This window comes from Suillus bovinus, assembly GCF_016758785.1.
Source record: "Suillus bovinus strain UH-Sbo-P2 chromosome Unknown EDB93scaffold_115, whole genome shotgun sequence".
Taxonomy (NCBI): Eukaryota; Fungi; Basidiomycota; class Agaricomycetes; order Boletales; family Suillaceae; genus Suillus; species Suillus bovinus.
The window spans coordinates 1-19,848 of NW_024542171.1; the positions used below are offsets into that span (position 1 = coordinate 1).

The following is a 19,848-nucleotide window of genomic DNA, read 5'->3' on the forward strand; positions in this document are numbered from 1 at the left end:
AAGATATTGGGTGACTTTGAGAGAAGTGAGGGAATGAGGGTGATAAGGAATGAGACAAAAGGCTGCGAATTTGAGCCTGGAGATGCTGCTGTCGAGTTCTGCGAGGCAATAAGACCCTCCTGAGCAGCGTGAGACAACAACCATTGGGCCAAAGTACCTGTGGTTTACACTTGACATTTGATGCGGCTTTGATTTTCTTGTCGAGAACAAGAACGAGAGAGCCATGAGGGAAGTTGTAATCAGTGGATATTATTAGCAAAGCATTGCTTGAAGCTTTTGATAGAGGCCATGCAACTTTTGAGGAGTCGTTCATGCACAAGTGCGAGATCTTCATCTCATTTGGCGAGTTGGCGTGCTCAAATAGCGATTAAGTCAGATGTAGGGAGGAGGGAAGTGATGTTTGGGAGCATGAAGGTTGCATCAATGATGTCGAAGGGAAGTAAGGGTTTGGTTCCATGGGCTAGATAGAAAGGTGAGTGGCTAGTAGATCTGCAAGTTGTGACATGATCAGCCCAAAAAACATGGTGTGCAAAGGTGGGCCATTTGGTAATGTCGCTGTTGCATGCTTTGATAAGGGAGTCGCGAATAGTATGATGCGAGCACTCCACAACTCCATTGGCCTTCAAATTATACACCGAGATGCAAATATGATAAATATGGTACTTCTTCACCAGCCAATCGAGTGCAGCAACAAATGGTGTTCCATTGTCCGTAACTTCAATTCCTCCCCATCTACATAGAATCTCTTCAAAAAAAATGCACCCAAGGTGCATCCAGTTTCTTTCCTTAACATATGAAACTTGGGCCAATTGGATAGGGAGCAGCACACTTGAACAATGTATGTGAATCCATGTGTTGTTGGCATATACATGGAATCTGCAAAGGTTTTGTGGAAGAGAGGAGCTGGAATTGAGACAGTGGGTGGGAGAACAACCTTCTCAACAGACTGAATCTGGCATTGATGACATGTCTTCAGGTACCATGTGAGGTCGTTGTCGAGCAAGGGCCACCAAAAGCGATCAGCAATTGTGCATCATGTAGGGTAAAAACCTTGGTGCCCAAGTTCGTTGTGTGTCTGCTTGAGGATATGAACATGATCCAATGAGGATGAGGAATCTAAACTGTGGTTAAAGTTGGTGCTAAGCTAAGCAAACACAGCTAGACCTGGGCACGAGTGAAAACATCGACCCAAGGGCAGCTAACTGACTAAAGGGAAACCTCTCTTATAAAAAGAGGGACACCAAACTACTAATAGAGTAATAGAACTAAGAAACACGCAAAACACAAAGCAAGTGCAATGTGATTGACAATATATGGACACGCCAGTGCGAAAATCAGGGTGCATGATGCGAAGGTAGCATGCTTGAGTGAAGGCAAAAGGCAAACAAGCAAAAGAGACTAAGGAGAGATGAGGCAAGACAAGTATTAACACCCCAACTAAGGTTGGCTGATGCTAAGGCGAATGCGGACAACTAATACGCGCAACTTAGATAGTCACTGCAAACAATAAGTAAAATTCCCTAGTTTCTAGAGACACAGAGAAAGTGGGCAGAAAATCAACCCAGTACATAAGTAATAGAGGGGTATAAGTAAAATAGCTAAGCGCTGCTAGGCGCGCAGGTCTGATGTGACGAGCCGAACAGGCTATAAATAGTATGCAAGATATGTAATAGGGTCTTGGTTATGCGCGAAGTGCAGAGCTGAGTATTAGCAATGGAAAACAATTAAGGCAAAAAGGGAATATGATGGGAAAAATGCACCAATGGAAATCTGAGGACATGGGATGGACTGGGTGGACGAGTATACGAACAGTGCGAGCGCGGATGCGCAAGGCCATGCGCCAAATCTGCAAATTAAACTAAGTGTGCTAAGTGCGCTAGACGTATCCCATGGATTAGAGCTGGAGTTTGTAGGAAAAGTGAGAGAATTCAGGAGGGAAGTGCTTGTGGAGATGGGAGTCTCTACACCGAGCCAAAGAGAACAAGCTGATGATGACCACTTGATTCATTTTGCCACAGGTGGTTCCCCTGGTTGAAGAATTGAGTGGCTCATTTATGAGGGTGATTCTGGGATGATGGTGATACTGAGGATGGGAAGGATAAGGAAGTGAGTTACTTGTGGATGATTTGTAGTTCTTTGTCCCAGGTTTTGGTTAAGTTGTTGTAAGGTAAAGAAAATTCTTTGTCTGGTGCTGACTGTGTCAGTAAAGCGCTGTGGGTTGTTATTCTAGAAACCACCCTGCTTCCTTCTCTTGCTACCCATATGCTACATCCCAACATTTCATTGACCCACTCTTCAACATCTTCTGTCATCTCATCCTTATCTTCATCATCTTCAGGTGCTGCAGGTTGTCGAGATAGGCCATCCACTGTGACATACTTGTTTCTGGGAACATGTCAAAGGGTGAAGTCAAAGAGGGATATTCCCACAATTCAGTGGTTGACAGTGTCATTAGGTTGGATATCAGGATTGTTAAGCATACCACTGTCTTGGTACTTAAGGGTCTTATATGAATGTTGTGTATAATGACAACACTATTATACACGGTGAAGACTTCTTGCCAGTCCTTAAGTGCATGGTCTCCAACTTTTCTAGTTTTTGTGGGAGGTAACATGGCGAGTTCTTGGGAGGATTTAGTTTGTTGTCCTCTTCTTGTGGAAGTACAATGCAGATGTGTAGCATAGCTGGATAATGAAAAGTGATAGGTATGTTCCACCCTAGTAGGTCATGTTTCAACCTATGAAAGTCTGTCTCAACTTTGTTGTGTTCTCCTTGTTCGTGTCTCTCCTTATGATGAAACAGAGAGTTCTTAAATATATATATGTAAAGGCTTGGCCTGAATGATAGAAATAGCAAAAGTTGTATAAGTCGCAGTATACAATCTTTTGTGAATAGAATAATGAAAGCTTGTATAAGTAGTATACAATGCTTCAGAAAAGATAAGATGAAATATCTTAAGCTTATTTCAAGGACATAATGCCTGCACTTTTATTCTTACGTACTCTCACAGTTTGAGAGAAGAATGAAAAATAGAAAGTTATATTACATAGGTGAAAACGAGGGGTTTATATACCTTTTGAAAACCCTCTTACTAAGCATGAGTCATCACACAGATTGGTAAGAATGTAGCTTACAAACCAGGTGCTGAATCAGCTCCTTACTAATATACAGTGTAATCTTACAAAGCATGATTGAAAGCTCATGAGTCATCACATGGATGTGTCATGCAGTTTGCTGACAAACATACCATTTGGCTGTGCTGAATCATCTTTCTTACTAAGTAGATTATAAATAAGGTTCAGAGTCTTACAAAGATCTTACAAAGCATGACAAAACATGATGAGTCATGTGAATGTTGTTACAAATCAGATTATTTCCCAGTCACATGAGGTGCTGACAAACAAATCTGATAGCCAAACAGTCAGAGAGAAACAAATAGAGAGAACAGAACTAAATAAAATAAAATAGACAACACAGGGGAAATCAGTCTGAATCATGTGAAACAAAATAGAAGGAAATGAATCAGGGAAAAATGATAAGGTAACTGAGTGACAGAAGGTAAGATACTCTATCACTCTTTTGTTGTATCAGTCATGGTATGAATCACATACCATGCATGACACCACAAATATATTTTTGATCTACTTCAATAGTGAAATGTTTGAGTCCGATGAGCCATACTTTCATTGCTTTGAGGACTCTGAAAAGACCATAGAGTTCGATCTTAGCCTGTGAGTATTGGCTTTCTTGGTGATCGACCCGAATCTGGCAGGTCGTCAATGTTTTTCGCTGTCCAGTTGCAACAAAATCCATCCACAGGCTATGTGCAATGAATCTACCGCCAGTATAACTTCGTGACATGAGGAATAATCAATAGGATGGATGGCAGGTGAGTGAATGATGGTGTTCTTGATGGTATCCATAGCAATTTGCGCTGCACTGTCCCACTTGAACTTGATGTTATTACGGGTGAGGTTCATCAATGGGTGAGTGATGGATGCATAGTCTTTAATCCAATTGTGAATGGTTACTGCAGTTCCAAGAAAAGCATGAACTTTGGTTCATGTCTTGCAGGGTGGCCAGTTCCTAATTTTTGAGACCTTTGTTTTATTGGGGATGTGTCCTTCATAGTTGCAAAGTTGTCTGACAACTAGTACTTCAGGAACACATAAAAACAGTTTCTTTGCAGATAAGGTAGCTCCCGTGTGCTTGAGACAATGCAGGACTTGATTAATGTCTACACAGTGTTCCCACACAAATTTGCGAATTCTGGTGTTTTCAGGGATGAGCTCAAATGAACCATCTGACATTTCGTATCGTGTTGGAGGGCCTAGCATGTTCACATCATCCTGGAAGTTTGGTGCTACATCGAGTTCAGCTTGAAGAATGAATGCTACATCATTTTGAAATACTGCAGGGGAGTCAGGTCCATCCCTGGGGAAGGACAGTAAGTCTATAAGTGCCAAGGGGAGTCTGGAAGGTAGTGATATCGTGAGATTCTTCAGCGAGTGCTCGATGATTGAAGCCTACAAATAAATCCATCATTGAGTATATGGTGCATCCTGCACATTGTTCTGCAAAAAGCTCAATGTAAGGCATTGTTGCTGCATCCTTAATGATGATGGAGTTAAGCTGCTGGAGGTCGTGAATGATGCAAACAGTTCTGTTTTTCTTTGCAACACAGAACCAATGGGATTGGTAGGATGAATTGGAAGGTTTGTAGACACTGGATGCTATCTTCAATTTGATAAGCTTAGGTGCTGTTTGGACAGCGAACCCTGGTTCGAAAATCACGGTTGAAAACAACACATGATGATGGCATGTGATATATTTTATCGATAAGAGATTATCGATAGCATGTAGTATAGTGTATATAACATGTAAATCTTATAATGATAATCACAATTGCTGCACCCACATGGACCTCGAAGCGCAAACAGCAAACAATTTATATCGACGACATCAAATTGTGATGGTCATCATCACCATTGCAGTTGCTCAGATTTCGTGCCTATATAATCTCTTATTCTTATCACACACAGAAAAGACCCCATATCATATGTCAATTCTCACAGGAAAAGCCTGGATGTACGAACTCATTGGTGGTCACCCGGAGAGAATCAAACACAATCTCGGCATCGACGTTCAAACTTTTGAGGAGCTCTTACAAGTTCTGCGGCAACACGGATTTGTTCAGTCCCGCAACGGCATCACTGTCGAAGAGCAATTGGGTATCTTTTTATATACGTGTGTTACAGGATTGTCATCTCGCCATGTTGGTGAGCGATTTCAGCGGTCTCCAGACACGATTACCAGGTAAGTATGTCAATAATTCAAGCTGAACAGTAGGCTGATGATTTTCACAGATATTTCAAGCGCATCCTCATTTTTTTTTCATCCTCTCCCTTCTACACTACAAATGTCCGGCTCCCAAATGAAAACACTCCCATTTCTGTGGCAATCCGCGATGACCCGTGCTTCAGATTCTTCAATCAATGCATTGGTGCCATTGACAGCACTCACATTCGGGTCTTTGCGCCACTCGAACATCATACCGTCCTGTGCAACCGAAAGGGATTTTTATCCCAAAACTGTCTATTCATATGCAACTTCGACTTCTATTTTACCTACTCACTCACAGGCTGGGATGGCTCAGCTGCTGATGCTAGTCTATGGAATGACGCATGGTCTCATGATTTGCGCATACCTGCGCACAAATATCTTCTCGCTGACGCAGGCTTTGGTACATGCGATGCGCTTCTCATACCTTATCGAGGTGTACAGCTATCATTTGAAGGAATGGTGCCAAGCAAACCTTATGTGAGTTCATTTCTTTAGATTCGTTTTTCTACTAAATTATTTTGTACTAGGCCACGAGATCCCAAATAATTGTTCAATCTTCGACACGCAGCACTTCGCAATATCATCGAACGGATCTTCAGCGTGTTGAAGCGGCAGTGGCGCATTTTGATGATCCCACCGGAATATAGCATGCACGTTCAGGCCCTGAATCCCAGCAGCGCTATGCGCTATTCACAACTTCGTGTGCAGGCACAACCCTGACCTGTTTGACCTCACCCTAGACCATGAGTATGATCTTGCGGAGGATGATGCAGTGGGACATGGCGCACTTTCTGAAGGACCGGCAGATACTGCTGAGAGAAGATGAGCAGATGCTCGTCGTGAGTCAATTGCAGCAGCAATGTGGGCTGACTATCTTGAGGAACGTGAGCGGAGGGGACTCCCATTGCCTTCGTAGTATTAGTAGGGATCGCGCAATTTATGTACAACAATATATGCATTTGTCACACTCACAATGAAACGAGCACAAGACAACAACAACACTTCATATTTGAGACAAAACAAGATACCAACATAGTACACTATCAGATGAACATATGGTCCTGTGAGTCAGTTGATGCCTGGCGCGGTGCGCCACCACAAAGTATTCGCTTCTCCTCCAACCACTCAACCCTCGTCGCCTCATCCAACGAGTAGAAAATGATCGCTTGGTTTTTGTGTTCAGCTAGGAAGTTGGCAATGGACAGGCGCTCTTTGCTGGTGAGTTCTGTGCACTTATTGAGCAGGGAGATGGCGCGCCCAACATGCGTGGAAGGCTGCACTGGCTGTGGCACTGGGAGCACCGGAGGAACAAGTGTGAAATTCTTCTGCATTTCGCGCACTACATCAACAAGATTCTTCATCATCTCAGTACCCTCCTGTTGTGCCAATAATGTGGCAGATGGTGGCCGATGTCGCTTCTAGGAGCTTGCAGTTGAGCCAGCAGCAAGTGCACTGTACTTATGTTTGCTATGGCTGATGCTCGTCCATGCCAAGTCTGTGGTGGAGCCATTGGTAGAAGGTGCAAGATAGGTAGATGGAGTGGGTGGCTCAAGGAGATCTGGGTCAATTGATGATGGTGGCCCTGGTGGTGGAGGTGCTGCACTCGATGCTGCACTCTCTGTTGCTGGGGAAATGGATGATGAGACAGCTGTTGTGGTGGGCCGGAAAACATATGCGCCCTTCAACTGATTTGGCATTAACTGCTCCATGATCTCAAAGTGGTCAAAGCCCCTTGTCATAAAGGGCTTTGCATGAGGATGTGACTAAAGGTAATGTTATTAGATAGCATGAGATATATTGCAGTACTTACCTTGGTAAACCGTGCCCAGACATCATCCTTTCGATCGGCAATACCTGCTCCATGCTCATCACTCCATGTGAAACCCGAAGTGCACTTTATCTCAATGACACTATGATATGCTTTCTTTAACTATAAAAATATATAATAACATTGGCGGTGGCAGAAAGGCTCACTAGATGCACCATTGTCCATTTATTCTTACAAACTAGACCAGTCTTCTCTGCGCCCCTCTGCTGTGTAAATTTCTCCTTAAGGTGGGTAGCTGCCTGATTAAAAGTGGACATCTTGAAGCCCCCATCGCCTGAGGAAGGAAGGTCCTTCAAGAGGAACTCAAGAAAGGCAGTTTCCTCTGCCTTTGACCACACTGCAGGGGCCTTATGGGATGTTCCGGATGCTGCCGCTGCTTCAAGAGTACCTCAGGAGCGCAGGGAGTGAGTAGACCCATTGCTGGATCTATCAGACATTTCGACGGTGATAAAATGATCAAAGGTATGTGTATACAACAAAGATTAGTCAGTTGTTGACAGGCACCTGGCAACACATGCCATCATCATGTGTTGTTTTCAACCACAATTTTCGAACCAGGGTTCACTGTCCAAACAGCACCTTAATGACTTCTTCCTTGATGCCAGGTGGAATGGGTGGTTGTCAGTGAGTCCATGGGATGTGTTCAATGGTGGGGATGATGACTGGAGGAAAATAGTCATCACAAAAACGACCCTTTTTGGTTTCGTCCCATGCAAGAGCGAACTTGTTGTTGGTCAAAACTTGGGCAGCAAGTTTACGTTCCTTGGGCCACAAGAACTTGTTTTTAAAGATGCCAAGTTCATCGATTCATTCCTGTGTGAGACATTTGCTGGGTGTGAATACTAGGGAGGTAGGAGAAAGGAGTGGGTCTACAGGAAATTTGCGGATGATATGTGCATGTGTGAGCATTGTCATGGCAACAGGTTTGACTTTATTGGCGACTTTCTTGTAGGAAAAGGTCCAGTGTGCCGGATCAACATCGAAGGAGTTTTGCAAAAGGTATTCAGTAAAAGGAGAGGCAGTTAAAGAGAGGGAAGGGTGGATTTGCTGACTTAGAGGGATAGAAGCATCCCATCTGTGGTCTGATGCTTTGAGGGATTTAATAGCACAGTTCTTCTTGAATTCACGTTTAGACTTTGCATTGTTGATCTCGACCACAGAGTTTTGCTGGTGATTTGGAGTGAGTTGTTGACCAGAGGTGGTGAGAAAGGCAGCCATAAGGGCATGAGATGGGTGGGGCCAGGGACAAGGTATGGTCGAAACCCTTCGAGTGTTGGTGGGGTCGTGTACTGATATATATACTCCATTGATATCTTCATCCTTGGACAAGTGGACAAATCACTGCCAGGGCTGTCCCAGCAATAGTCAGTAGGGAGTGTCTGGTACCACATAAGCATGCACCCAAGTCTTAATTCCTTCTACCTCTATTTCTAACATCTCTATGCACCCATCCATATCCTGTGATCCTCTGTTTGTCATTTGCATCATGCAGGCATTTTGATTGATCAGTGCCTTGGTTTTCTTCCAGACATCTTGCCAGATGATGACAATTTTAGAGCCTTCATTGATTAATGCAAGTTTTGAATGGACTCCATTGAGTGTGACACAGATTTCATGCAAGAGAGTGGCATGTTCCACTTGTGCTGGCAGAGTCATGCTTAAAGTGTGGCTATTGGCTGGTTGCAACATGACAGGTATAGGAACTTGATGTGTTTGGCAATGTTCAACAGCTTCCTTCTGCAGTTCTGGACTTATCAAGAGAAGGTTGGACACGGTGAGGTGGGGTACTATTGTGCCAAGTATGAACTTGAAAACTTGTTGGACAGCATCTGGAGCTGTAGCTTTGGATTTGTACTTGAAGGCTAGAGTTTTGGGGGTTTTGACAGTGATAGATTCAGTGGATTTTGATGATGGAGTAAGAGCTGAAGTGAGGATAGGGTCTTTAGGTGCATTTTTGAGAGCTTGGGGTGCCTTAGCCTTGGATCTGGTAACTGCTAGTACTCCTCCTTGCTGGGGATCTTCCTCCTCTTCTATACTAACTACAATGGCATGGTTTTCGGTGACAGGAACGCACTGGAGAAAGTAGGACTCAGTTATGAAGGCTGAGGAAGGTATTTCAGTGGTGGCAACAGTTTGAGGAGCATTTTCACACCTCGGTGTTTCGATGGGAATGACATTTGATCCAGTTGCAGGGGTGGGTGGGACTGAAACAGCATACCTCACATCAATAGCCTGTTTCAGGTTCTCGTTCCCTGTATGTCATATTTGTGATCGGTCCAGGTATGCGAAATATTGACCATCTCGTATGATTTGTCCTGCTCACAAGTAGTCCCCCATAATGGAGCATGAACAAATGGGGTGAGGGCCACCATAGAAGGGGCAGGAAGAGTTCAACTGAGTGTTGGATAAATGTGGGAGAGGCGGTAATGGTAGATACTGTTACAAGAACATCTAGACGCTTGGGCCCCTACTATTTTTCTTCTTATCCTCCTCGTCTCCGCCCTTGCATCACACCCTTACCCTGACCTTGCTCTCGTTATCCTCGTTATCCTCGCATTCCCTTTCGCTCTCTACCTGTCACTCCAGCAGAGCCAGTACATCTGGCCAGACCCTTTCTCTGACGAAGCATACCCATGCTCCATTCCACCTCCTGACTAATCCTGTGGATAGTCCCCCTTGCCTTTACCATCCGGACAGTAACCTATGATATGATGCACGTCGCATCCCCTTTACCCTATCTCCTTTCTTGATCCATGACTCACTGCGCAGTTGCACATGTATACTTATATTTAGCTCCGCAGTTGCACAATTGTGCCCCTGTGCATTTCACTTTCTGTTTCTATCTCTGACTCGTTTCTCACTTGCACGTTCCGGTTTACCTATGACTCACCTCAAATGTGCCTTCCTTTTCTAGTATCACCCTTTGACCAGTTCCCTTTCCGGTAGTACGAGTTATCATCCACTAATACACATCCTCTCCTCTATATAAACTCGCTACCATGTATCTTATTCCTTAACTTGAATCTACTTGGTTCTTGACCTCCTACTCCTAACAAGAGTGATTCCTTCAGCCTAGCCAGCTTTCTATATTCTACTTTCTTATCTGCTCATTGCAGATAAGTCTCTAGTCTCAATCTTTACTCATCAACTTCATCAACGAGCAAAGCCCCTGTTAACTAGTTGGACTTCTGCCCTTCTATTAACACAGATCTTACGATTAACCTTCAGGTGTCATAAGCCTTGGCAGATATGCTTACCATCAAGCCCCGCTTGACATAAGCTACCCGATTTGGACATAGGCATTAAATCTTACTTGCCAAAGCCTCGCCAAGTAATACCCCTAACCTTGGGCCAGCCCAAGGACGTCCTCAACCATTGACAACACACGCTCTGTTTGACTGTCGCCAACAGATACTATCCAAGTCGTAACAGATACAGCAGGGATGATGACGCTGCTGTGCTGACAAATCGGTGTGAATGTGGTGGTGCCCAAGCCTGAGCTGCTGCTGGGGCAAGGCAAACAAGACAAGTGTAACACCCTGCATAAGTGACATCTCCAATATCCAACCCATGCATTTTGCATGCTAGTTCTTCTACTTTGTCTATGGTTGACTTGACTGGCACAACAGGAGGGGTTGAGAAGGCTACCTGCTTGGTCTGAACTTCCTTTTGAGCACCTTTCCTTTTGTCTTCTTTGTCTGAATCACACAGGGCTGAGGCCTTAGTTCAAGCTGTATGTCCTTCCCATATGGTATGTATCCTAGTTGCTATGGGTTCATTGAGGTCTGCATCAAAGGCATCATCAGAGAACACAAAGCGACCAGCCTTGAGTACTTCTTCAAAGTCCAGTGGCTTCCATTCTTGAGTAGCTTGGATTCTTCAGTTCAAGCCATCTATCAATAGTGCATCGAGTTGTAGGTGGTAGACCTTGCCAAAAATAGTGATCGTGTTCTCGTGTCGATATCTTGTTGTTTGCAACGAGCCAGTGCACTATGGGGCGAAACTGTCTATAGTATTGTAGGAGTTCTGTCTCGGTCGAAATGTCATTATTGATGTTACTAATCACGATCTGTTCCAAGTTGCATATGGTGTAGTGCTGACCTTTGGCAGCTCCAGAATACTGTGCTAAAATGCTGGCTTTAAAAACATCAAAGTCTTTACTTTCATATTGCATTAGTGTCACCCAGAAACATTTCATCTGGAGGTCAACATATCAAACAATCATTTTGCATTTTTCTGTGCCAGTAAGCACACAAGCATCAGCCAAATCCTCGAAAAGATTCGAAAAATTTTAGAAGTTCCGAAGTTTTGCCATTGAATGATGGAGCCTTGCTGGAGTTGGCCCCAGGCATCACATTGATGCCTTTGGAGGCATTAGACATGGCTTGTGATGGCTGAGGAGGTACAATATGTGCTGTTGAGGATGGGACGAGTAGTGATTGTGACATGGTGCGGTTTGAGGTTGGTTGGGAGGAGACAATAGGCAGAATAGGCAATGTTACAAGAACATCTAGACGCTTGGGCCCCTACCATTTTTCTCCTAATCCTTCTCGTATCAGCCCTTGCGTCACACCCCTACCCCGACCTTACCCTTGTCATCCTTGTCATCCTCAGCATTCCCTTTCGCTCTCTACCTGTCAGCTTCAGCAGAGCCAGTACATCTGGCCAGATCCTGTTCGCTGACGAAGCATATCCATGCTCCGTTCCACCACCTGACTGATCCTGTGGACAGTCCCTTTGCCCTTACCAGTCTGGACGGTAGCCTATGATATGATGCACGACGCATCCCCTTTGCCCTTTTCCCTTTCTTGATCTCTGACTCAGTGCGCAGTCGCACATGCGACTTATACTTAGCTCCAGCAGTTGCACAATCGTGCCCCTGCGTGTTTCACTTCTTATTATGACCTTTGACTCATTTTCTTATCAAGCACGTTCTGGTTCACCCGTGTCTCACCCTGAATGTGCCTTCCTTTTATGGTTATACCCTTTACTGATTACTTCTCTTGGTAGTACGAGTTATCACCCACTAATACGCTTCCTGTCCTCTATATAAACTCGCTACCATGTACTATATTCCCTAACTTGAATCTACTTGGTTCTTGACCTCCTACTCTCACAAGAGTGATCCTTTCTGCCTTGCCAGCAGTCTATATTCTATCTTCTTATCTGCTCTTCGCGGATAAGCCTATAGTCTCAATCTTTACTCATCGACTTCGTCGACGAGCAAAACCCCTGTTAACTAGTCGGACTTCCGTCCTTCTAAATTAACGACGATCTTACGATTAACCTTCGGGTGTCATAAGCCTTGGCAGATACAGCTCATCGTCTAGCATCCGCCTGACGTAAGCTACCCGATTTGGACATAGGCGTCAAATCTTACTTGCCAAAGCCTCGCCAAGTAAGACCCCTAACCTTGGGCTAGCCCAAGGACGTCCTCGACCATTGACGACACACGCTCTGTTTGAGCGTCGCCAACAGATACCATCCAAGTCGTAACAGGCAAGGAGCTGGTTTGAGAAATAAACTGGGGTTTAGGAATTGGGGGGGGGGGGGGGGGGGGGGCTAATAGCGCAAGGATACTGGGTCCGAGCATGAGGGATACATGTTTGGAATAGGTGTAGTGAGAGCAGAGCAAGACAAAGTGAGAATAATTGTTAGAGATGTGTTTCTGAAGCTTTGTGAGTGAGTTTTGAGTGGGAAAAGACTGGTAAAATTTGCTATTAGATGGGAGTGTACATGGACAGTATTTAAGCACAAAACATTAAGAGTCTTCGGGTATGAATAATCTGTACTATTAGGTGAAAAACGGAAGCAGAAGGGAGTGGTGATGTTCCTGAGGGATAGGTAGTCCAAGCAAGAGAGAGAGTACGAAAGAACTGAATGAGTGGCAGTATAGACAAGTTCGGTTTGGATATAATGATGAGAATTTCATAGCGTTATTGACAGATTTTGGTATGGCGAAGTGAGAATGTGGAATGTAACCAGAAAAGGGTTTTGAGGGTCGATATCAGCAAAGTGAGAATGTAAGGGAGACCAAAAGACTGTGCTCATCATTGATGATGGTGAGATAATGAAGGTAAGCAGAAATTAATGTGTCTGTGTGACTCAGATGCAAAGTGTGATGCTTCTTCACATCAATGAGTCACGCGGATGGTGGGTGTTAAGTCCATTCATTGATTTGAAGTCATGGTCGGGGCGTAGAAGACATAGTATCCTTACAAGATCAACACAATGGCATCAAGCACCTTCATGCTGTGTACCTCCAGGAGCACTGGGCCTAGTGTAGTTATTTTTGTTTTTAAATTATTTGACTTTTCTTTAGCTCTTTAGCTACTTGCACCTTTCCCCCCTCACTACTAATCTAATAACTTCTTTTATTTGTATTTACATTCAGTACCCTCATTATTCAAACCCCTTGCTCCCCTCATTATCCTTTTCCCGCCCCTTCCACACGAATTAACCTGCGCATTCTTCCCTTCCCCCTTTATATCACGTGACTTTTACATTGGTCTCGCAAATGGTTGCTCACGTGAGACCAAAAATGCGGTCAACCCCTTCGCATGACGAAGTTGCCGTCCCACGTCCCGCTGCGATTAATCCTGTGGACCTCATCGCATCCGCTGAGCTCATCTTGAAGTTCTCCAGGTATCTCACTCCAGCTGGCACCACAGATTCGCCGGAAAATCACGAAATCTATCTCTCTCCCGCCCTCTGTACAGAAGTCATTTCTCTTCAGTAGCACTCGAGAGCCGAAATCACAGAGCGACTTGAACATGTTGGCGCATATGCTCCATGCGTAGAAGGAGTACTGCTTTAGAGCAATGGAGCAAGATGCTTTCTCGCGTCTTCTGAGGGATAAAGCGTTTAGAAACCTCGCTCCCGTGTCTGCGTTAGTCTGACTCGTTGTCGGTCTCGTTGTGCTGTGGATGGGCCTTGCCGCCTGCTTCTCCTTTATTTCTTGATGTACAACCTAAATCAAAGAAAGTTTTCACGCGAACTCGATTCCATCCTCGTTTTCCTCGGACGTCCAGAGTCGACACTGTTCCGTACGCTCACCATCCGCGAGTCGTATGTCAAGAGACTATTATTGAGTCGTGCCATCTGGGTTACGACTTTTGTCTCCACTTGCGTCGTAGTACTCACACCTTTTCTGGACTGTCTCCGGACATCGGCTATAGCGAGTGGGTCAAGCAAATAGTTTCTGCGTTTCTGTACTTCACGGATAGACCCGTGTTGGAAGGGTACTCGGTGTATGATGCTCACGAAGGAGATACATCCAGCTATATTCAAAATATGTGCTTGATACTGCGCTGGCTTCTTGCTCGTTTCCGACCTCGTGGTGCAGTTCTATGATCAATCAATTTGACTTTCAACTGTTACCGTCATCATATCGTGATCTACGCGAGAGCCGTCACTGGGAATATATCGAGACTACAATCAAGGAGGGGAAGGCAGGTCCACGTTATCCTCCAAGCGCACCACTTTGGAATTAGGGATAAAAACACGATGCTCATCAACCCAATCAAAGACCTTCTCCAAGTTTCTGCATCGGTGAGGAACGTTGAAGTTAGGAAAAGGATTTTTCACACCCTTGACCCAGTCGTAAGTGAGCATTGTCACGTCGCCACGACACATGGTGATTTGCCTCAGCATTTCGATGCAGTGATCTGAGGTACAACATAATTAGCAGACATGATCCGGACAGGAAACAGCATGCATACCGAGATGAACGCGGAACTCTTGGAGGGATTGGGGGGATTCGTGAGCGCCATGACCCACGGATTGATTACCCCAGCTGGCTCTGCGAAGCATGTCCTACAGGGGAGTGAGTAAAAATTGACCAGCTTTCCTGTAGTACAACTGACTAAGCAATGGAGCTGGTGAATGACTTCTACAGTTGTCGTGTAACCTCCGCCGTATTCCTCCGGGTACCTGACCATGGCCGGAGAAGGCTTCTCCCCTGTTCTGAGCAGTTGCTCACGGGTCATACGGATTTGACGCGCTGGGAAATACAGTCAGTAGATGTGTACGATGTAGGTGAAGTATGGGGTGCAACCATTCAAAGCTACCCTATCCCAAGTGGCATCGATTTCTGGAGACGGGCTGCCACGATATATAGAAGGAGTGCCCAGAGTTCCGTTGAATCTTATGATGCCGGATGGATTCGATCGCTTCGTTTGCTGGAGCTGTAACGAGTAAGCAAGTTCCTGTGCGTTGACGCTGTCTGACCACCTACAGTACAGAACTACATCGTCGATGGACGGTGCTCGTATCCATAGTATGAAGAACATCATCGTTATAGACATCAGCACACCGTGGCTTAGCCATGGCGACCAGCGAAAGAAACGATATTTTGGAAGAGGTCTTGTTTCTGTATTGCTATCAAGAAAGCTCGCATCGTCACGATCTTCGACGGGAGAATACGATGCAAAATATTCCTTGTGCATAGCTGGCGTGCGCAAGAAAGGGACTTGAAGTTCGCAGCTGACACTTGGAACAAAGCTGTACTCGTGGTCAAGTTAAAACCCAGGAGTAAACCACTTAATTATAGACTGGAAATTGCCAGAAGGTCTTCACGCCAAGCACTACTAGTATGGTTTTTCAGTTCCGGCCCCTGATCTTCACCGGTGACCCGTCGATGGAACCCCTTAATTATGCGTTATCAGACTGGATCTTAGCGCTCTAGAAGTTCTTCTTCGCGCCACTACTACTAGTACAGCCATATGGTTTTTCACTTCTTGGTTTTTCACTTCTCCGATCATCCGGCATCGGTGCCGGTGAACGTTTGAACCCTCGTTATGACATGACATACGTATGGGAACACTAGGTATTACACTCCAAGATATTTCTCGCATCCACCCTCAACCCCGAGTTCCCCCAGAGTCATGGTCAAGATTCCTCACAGTACTCTCCTGTTGATGCTGTCGACAATGATAACGAGGAGCAATCATTCAATGATGCAGAAAGGTTTCGTCCTAAGTTGCATGATATCATGCGCGTGTGGCCTGTGTTGAGTCATGGCGCGCTGATATGTACATCGATGCTCTTCTTCGCGCTGTGGATGGGTACGCCTTCGCCCCACCTGCGTGATGACATTGCTGTATACTGTGAGTGAACAATCCCCGGATAGTTGATACATCGTGTTGATGATTTGTCACAGCTCCTGCAAGTGGTGCTGTTGACCCCATCGTCGTAAGACTCAATGGAACCCTCGACTTTCCTTCTATCTATCGTGGCCCTCCTTCCCCAGAAATTGATGCCGCTTGGAACAGGATAGGTCGCGATGGTGTGTCGTCCGTTTTCCCCTCATCCTAATCAGCCATTGTTTATGTCCATGAAACCTCAGTGCTACCAACTCGGATGTCGCTTGAGGAAATTCTTAAAGCCGGCGAAATAGATTCGCCTTCCAAGGTCAAATATCCAGCCGAATTTGGTGGAGGTTTCATGGTGTCTATGGAAGCCCCTCACCAACTCCATTGTCTGGTAAGCTATACTACTACACCAAAAGTCTAGTCGTTCTAGCTTCATATTTTGTAGAATTTCCTTCGCAAATCCACGTGGCCTGAGTATTACGAACCCATGGATATCTCGTTCCAAGACGCACCCGAAGTAGTCCGCATGCATCTTGGTACATATGCTTATTTATTTATTTATGCATCTACTGATTTTCGTATACATTACAGATCATTGCATTGAAATGATCAGGCAGAATATCATGTGCAATGCCGACGTGACGACGATAACATGGTACTGGGTTGAGGGACACAAAATCCCATACCCTAATTTCAACACCCGCCACCAATGCAGGGACTACGAGAAAATCTTGGATTGGGCCGTCGAGCATGCTGTTCATGTACCGGAAGAGGTGGTTACTCGTTTCGAAGATACAGTCGACATCCCCTTGCCCTTCCATCTGATGCACAATGGTGTATAAGGGAGACTTCTTATACATCATTGCGCGCTGAATTTCAAGCTCACGAGTGTAGTATCTTGCAAGAACGATGAGAAGAGTCGTACATCTATGTTGTTCTCTAACGTCGCGCTGGTGAACTCTGTCAAGTACCGTCACTACTCATTTCTGTCAGCATCTATGTCGTCGTCGTCGTTTGAGTCGCGCCTGAGATGGAGTTGTGTCTGATAGCAAAGCCACAAAGGGACGATGATACTAATGAAAGTTTTACTGAGTATCTACTTCCATGGGATGCCATTCCAGCAAGGGCCGCAGCGGTGATTAAAGACATCAAGTTCTCCGCGTTTACAGTAAGCCTTATCTGTGCAATCAGAACTGGATCCTAGAACCTCACCTCATTGCAATCGTTGTTATCAAAATCTGATTTTAAAACCTTGCGTAAGTGATGTATCGCAGGAAGAGCAATACAGCAATCATCGAGGGCCCGGGTGTTGTCCCGGAATGCTGATAGTAGGGCCACCACCGGCGCATCAGAAGAACCGACGAGTCGTACGTTAAGTTGATTGCGGGCCATTGGCATCATGATCTCATATTGCTTTTAGCGGCGAAGATATTGAAAGGTCCTGAAAAAACTCGTACGTGGTTGGTAAGTATACAGGATGACACAGATCACTAAGGGCCGGGCCACCACCAGCGCATCAGAAGAACGGACTAGTCGTACTTGGCATCATAATCTCATATTGCTTTTAGCGACGAAGATAAATAACTCGTACGTGGTTGGTACAGGATGACCACCCCATGAGCGCCAGCCAAGAATCAGCAAATCAAGCTTAAGGTTAGGGGAATACTAACTGATGTTCTAAAATTAGTAGCCAGGCGCTTAAGTTTACGATGATGTCCTTGTTGCCGCCGCCATTACACATTTTACTTCCGAATGGGATGTACACCAGTAATAGTTTTCAATCACTCACCCGGATGATTTGTACACCCTGGCGACAAATTTCCTTGATACCGTGAGTTCTCCACTACAGCGAGAGCCGCGGCGGTGATTAGAGACATCAAATTTTCCGCATGTAAATACAAAAGTCTTAGAATGTCGATGTCGAGCTGCTGACAATAAATTTACTGCAACAGCCATCCGGGATGAATCGATCACTGGTACCCTGTCCTGGAATAGGCTTTTGTCTGATGGTATGGGTCCAGTAGATGCTCAAAGAGTAAGTTCATCTATGTTTATGCATGAATTATTTTTCATAGACATCATCGTGTCAGGGCCAAGTTTTAGCCGAACGTGGCTTGAAACACATGTCCTGCGAGGCCATTGCTTTTCCTCGTTCAAGTTCGAATCTGAGCATATAGCCTGATAACGCTACAATTAAATGGTTCCATCTACGTACTCCGGTCCTGGGGAAGTTCTAACCGTGCAATCAGAAACTGGATTCTAGAACTGAGCCTCATTGGTATCAAAATTTGTTTTTCAAACCTCGTACGACAGCAAGAATTCGGACACTGCAATCATTGAGGGTGTTGTCCTGGAATACTGATGGGCGCATCAGAGAACTCATGAATTTGGCACTAAGTTCCATTGGCAAGCGCTCAGCCGTGCCGCGGATCGCATGAAGACATCATTGTTCTTCTTTTCATTTTAGATAACGCGGATTTAATGCTCGTGTACAGAGAATTCTCAAGGATGTGCGCCAATCTAGCCTGAGGAGCTGACACTAACAAACGATCTTCAGTCGGAAACTGTTGGACAAGAGTCAAACAAACTTGCCCCATGGTACCCAAAATACTCGCATAAAACATAATGTCACAAATATAAGTTCTATCATCGGGAACTGACGAGATACTAGGACGTCGATGTCTAGCTGCCGACAATAAATTTACGCAACAGCCATCCGGGATGAATCGATGACCGATACCCTGTCCTTGAACAGGCTTTTGCCTCATAGGTCAAAGGCCACAGGTACGGTGGCTCCCCAAGTTCCACAGTTCGGATCGTCGCGACCTTCAAATTGCCGATCGGGGAATACGAGATCGTGAGTGTTGTCCATATGAGCATTCTGGTTAACGCCTTTCCTCGTTAAAGTTTGATTCTGAGTAGACAAGGCGCCAGCTAATTCAAGTGACCCGAGTCACGAGTGGATCTACGAAAAGGTATAAAACCCTCATGAAAGTTCCAATGTAATGCATTGACAAACTCCTACCAGTCGCCCCTCTTAACTCAAACATGAAGCTTTCTCTTGTGTTTAGCGTGCTCGCATCTGTAATCGTTCTTGCTACAGCGTACCCTACTATGCAGGGAGCTGGCATCGTGAAACGTTCCTGTGAGTGTTCATATTTATCACCATGTGGAAGTTGATAACTGTACTGACTTGCTGCTAGCTGTGGAGCAGCGCGACGAACTGAACGCAGAAGATCGTAAGTATTACGGATATGGGAAAAGGGATGAAGAGAAGTTCGATAACATCGCGAAGCGTTCCTGTGAGTGTTCATATTTATTACCATGTGGAAGTTGATAACTGTACTGACTTGCTGCTAGCTGTAGAGCAGCGCGAGGAACTGAACGCAGAAGATCGTAAGTATTACGGATATGGGAAATGAGATGAAGTGTACTAGGTCCGGCATCGCCGCAGTCTCACCCACAAGAAACTTCCCTGTACATCTACATCCTTACCTGATTGCTTGTTTTCTGACATGTTGAATGCCTTTTTTTTTTTTTTGTTTCAGATTTAGTCCTTTGGGGTCATAGACCCCATGTTGGACA

At 45.1% G+C, this 19,848-nt stretch overlaps 5 protein-coding genes across 5 annotated transcripts; 3 read left to right on the forward strand and 2 right to left on the reverse strand.

Moving 5' to 3' along the window:
* Positions 1–6,761: 6,761 nt before the first annotated feature.
* Positions 6,762–8,389, reverse strand: EDB93DRAFT_1256211 (uncharacterized protein; the record flags this gene model as incomplete). Its single annotated transcript, XM_041453910.1, has 5 exons — positions 6,762–7,106; positions 7,154–7,273; positions 7,327–7,544; positions 7,855–7,948; positions 8,015–8,389. 5 exons carry the CDS (start codon positions 8,387–8,389, stop codon positions 6,762–6,764), a joined length of 1,152 nt encoding a protein of 383 aa, XP_041301744.1.
* Positions 8,390–14,049: 5,660 nt separating this feature from the next.
* EDB93DRAFT_1182233 (uncharacterized protein) lies at positions 14,050–14,350 on the forward strand (the record flags this gene model as incomplete). Its single annotated transcript, XM_041450684.1, has 1 exon — positions 14,050–14,350. A coding segment is annotated over exon 1 (217 nt), but the record flags the coding sequence as incomplete, so codon positions are not given.
* A 109-nt stretch (positions 14,351–14,459) lies between these two features.
* On the reverse strand, positions 14,460–15,462 carry EDB93DRAFT_1234465 (uncharacterized protein; the record flags this gene model as incomplete). The annotated part of the gene is made up of 4 exons (XM_041451337.1): positions 14,460–14,838; positions 14,893–14,986; positions 15,037–15,173; positions 15,228–15,462. 4 exons carry the CDS (start codon positions 15,460–15,462, stop codon positions 14,609–14,611), a joined length of 696 nt encoding a protein of 231 aa, XP_041301746.1. The 3' UTR covers positions 14,460–14,608.
* Positions 15,463–16,211: 749 nt separating this feature from the next.
* EDB93DRAFT_1332252 (uncharacterized protein) lies at positions 16,212–17,105 on the forward strand (the record flags this gene model as incomplete). The annotated part of the gene is made up of 5 exons (XM_041455240.1): positions 16,212–16,278; positions 16,332–16,457; positions 16,518–16,654; positions 16,709–16,799; positions 16,855–17,105. The coding sequence occupies 5 exons, from the start codon at positions 16,212–16,214 to the stop codon at positions 17,103–17,105; spliced, it is 672 nt and encodes a 223-aa protein (XP_041301747.1).
* Positions 17,106–19,311: 2,206 nt separating this feature from the next.
* EDB93DRAFT_1256215 (uncharacterized protein) lies at positions 19,312–19,762 on the forward strand (the record flags this gene model as incomplete). Its single annotated transcript, XM_041453911.1, has 4 exons — positions 19,312–19,408; positions 19,467–19,565; positions 19,624–19,659; positions 19,701–19,762. The coding sequence occupies 4 exons, from the start codon at positions 19,312–19,314 to the stop codon at positions 19,760–19,762; spliced, it is 294 nt and encodes a 97-aa protein (XP_041301748.1).
* Between the last annotated feature and the right edge of the window lie 86 nt (positions 19,763–19,848).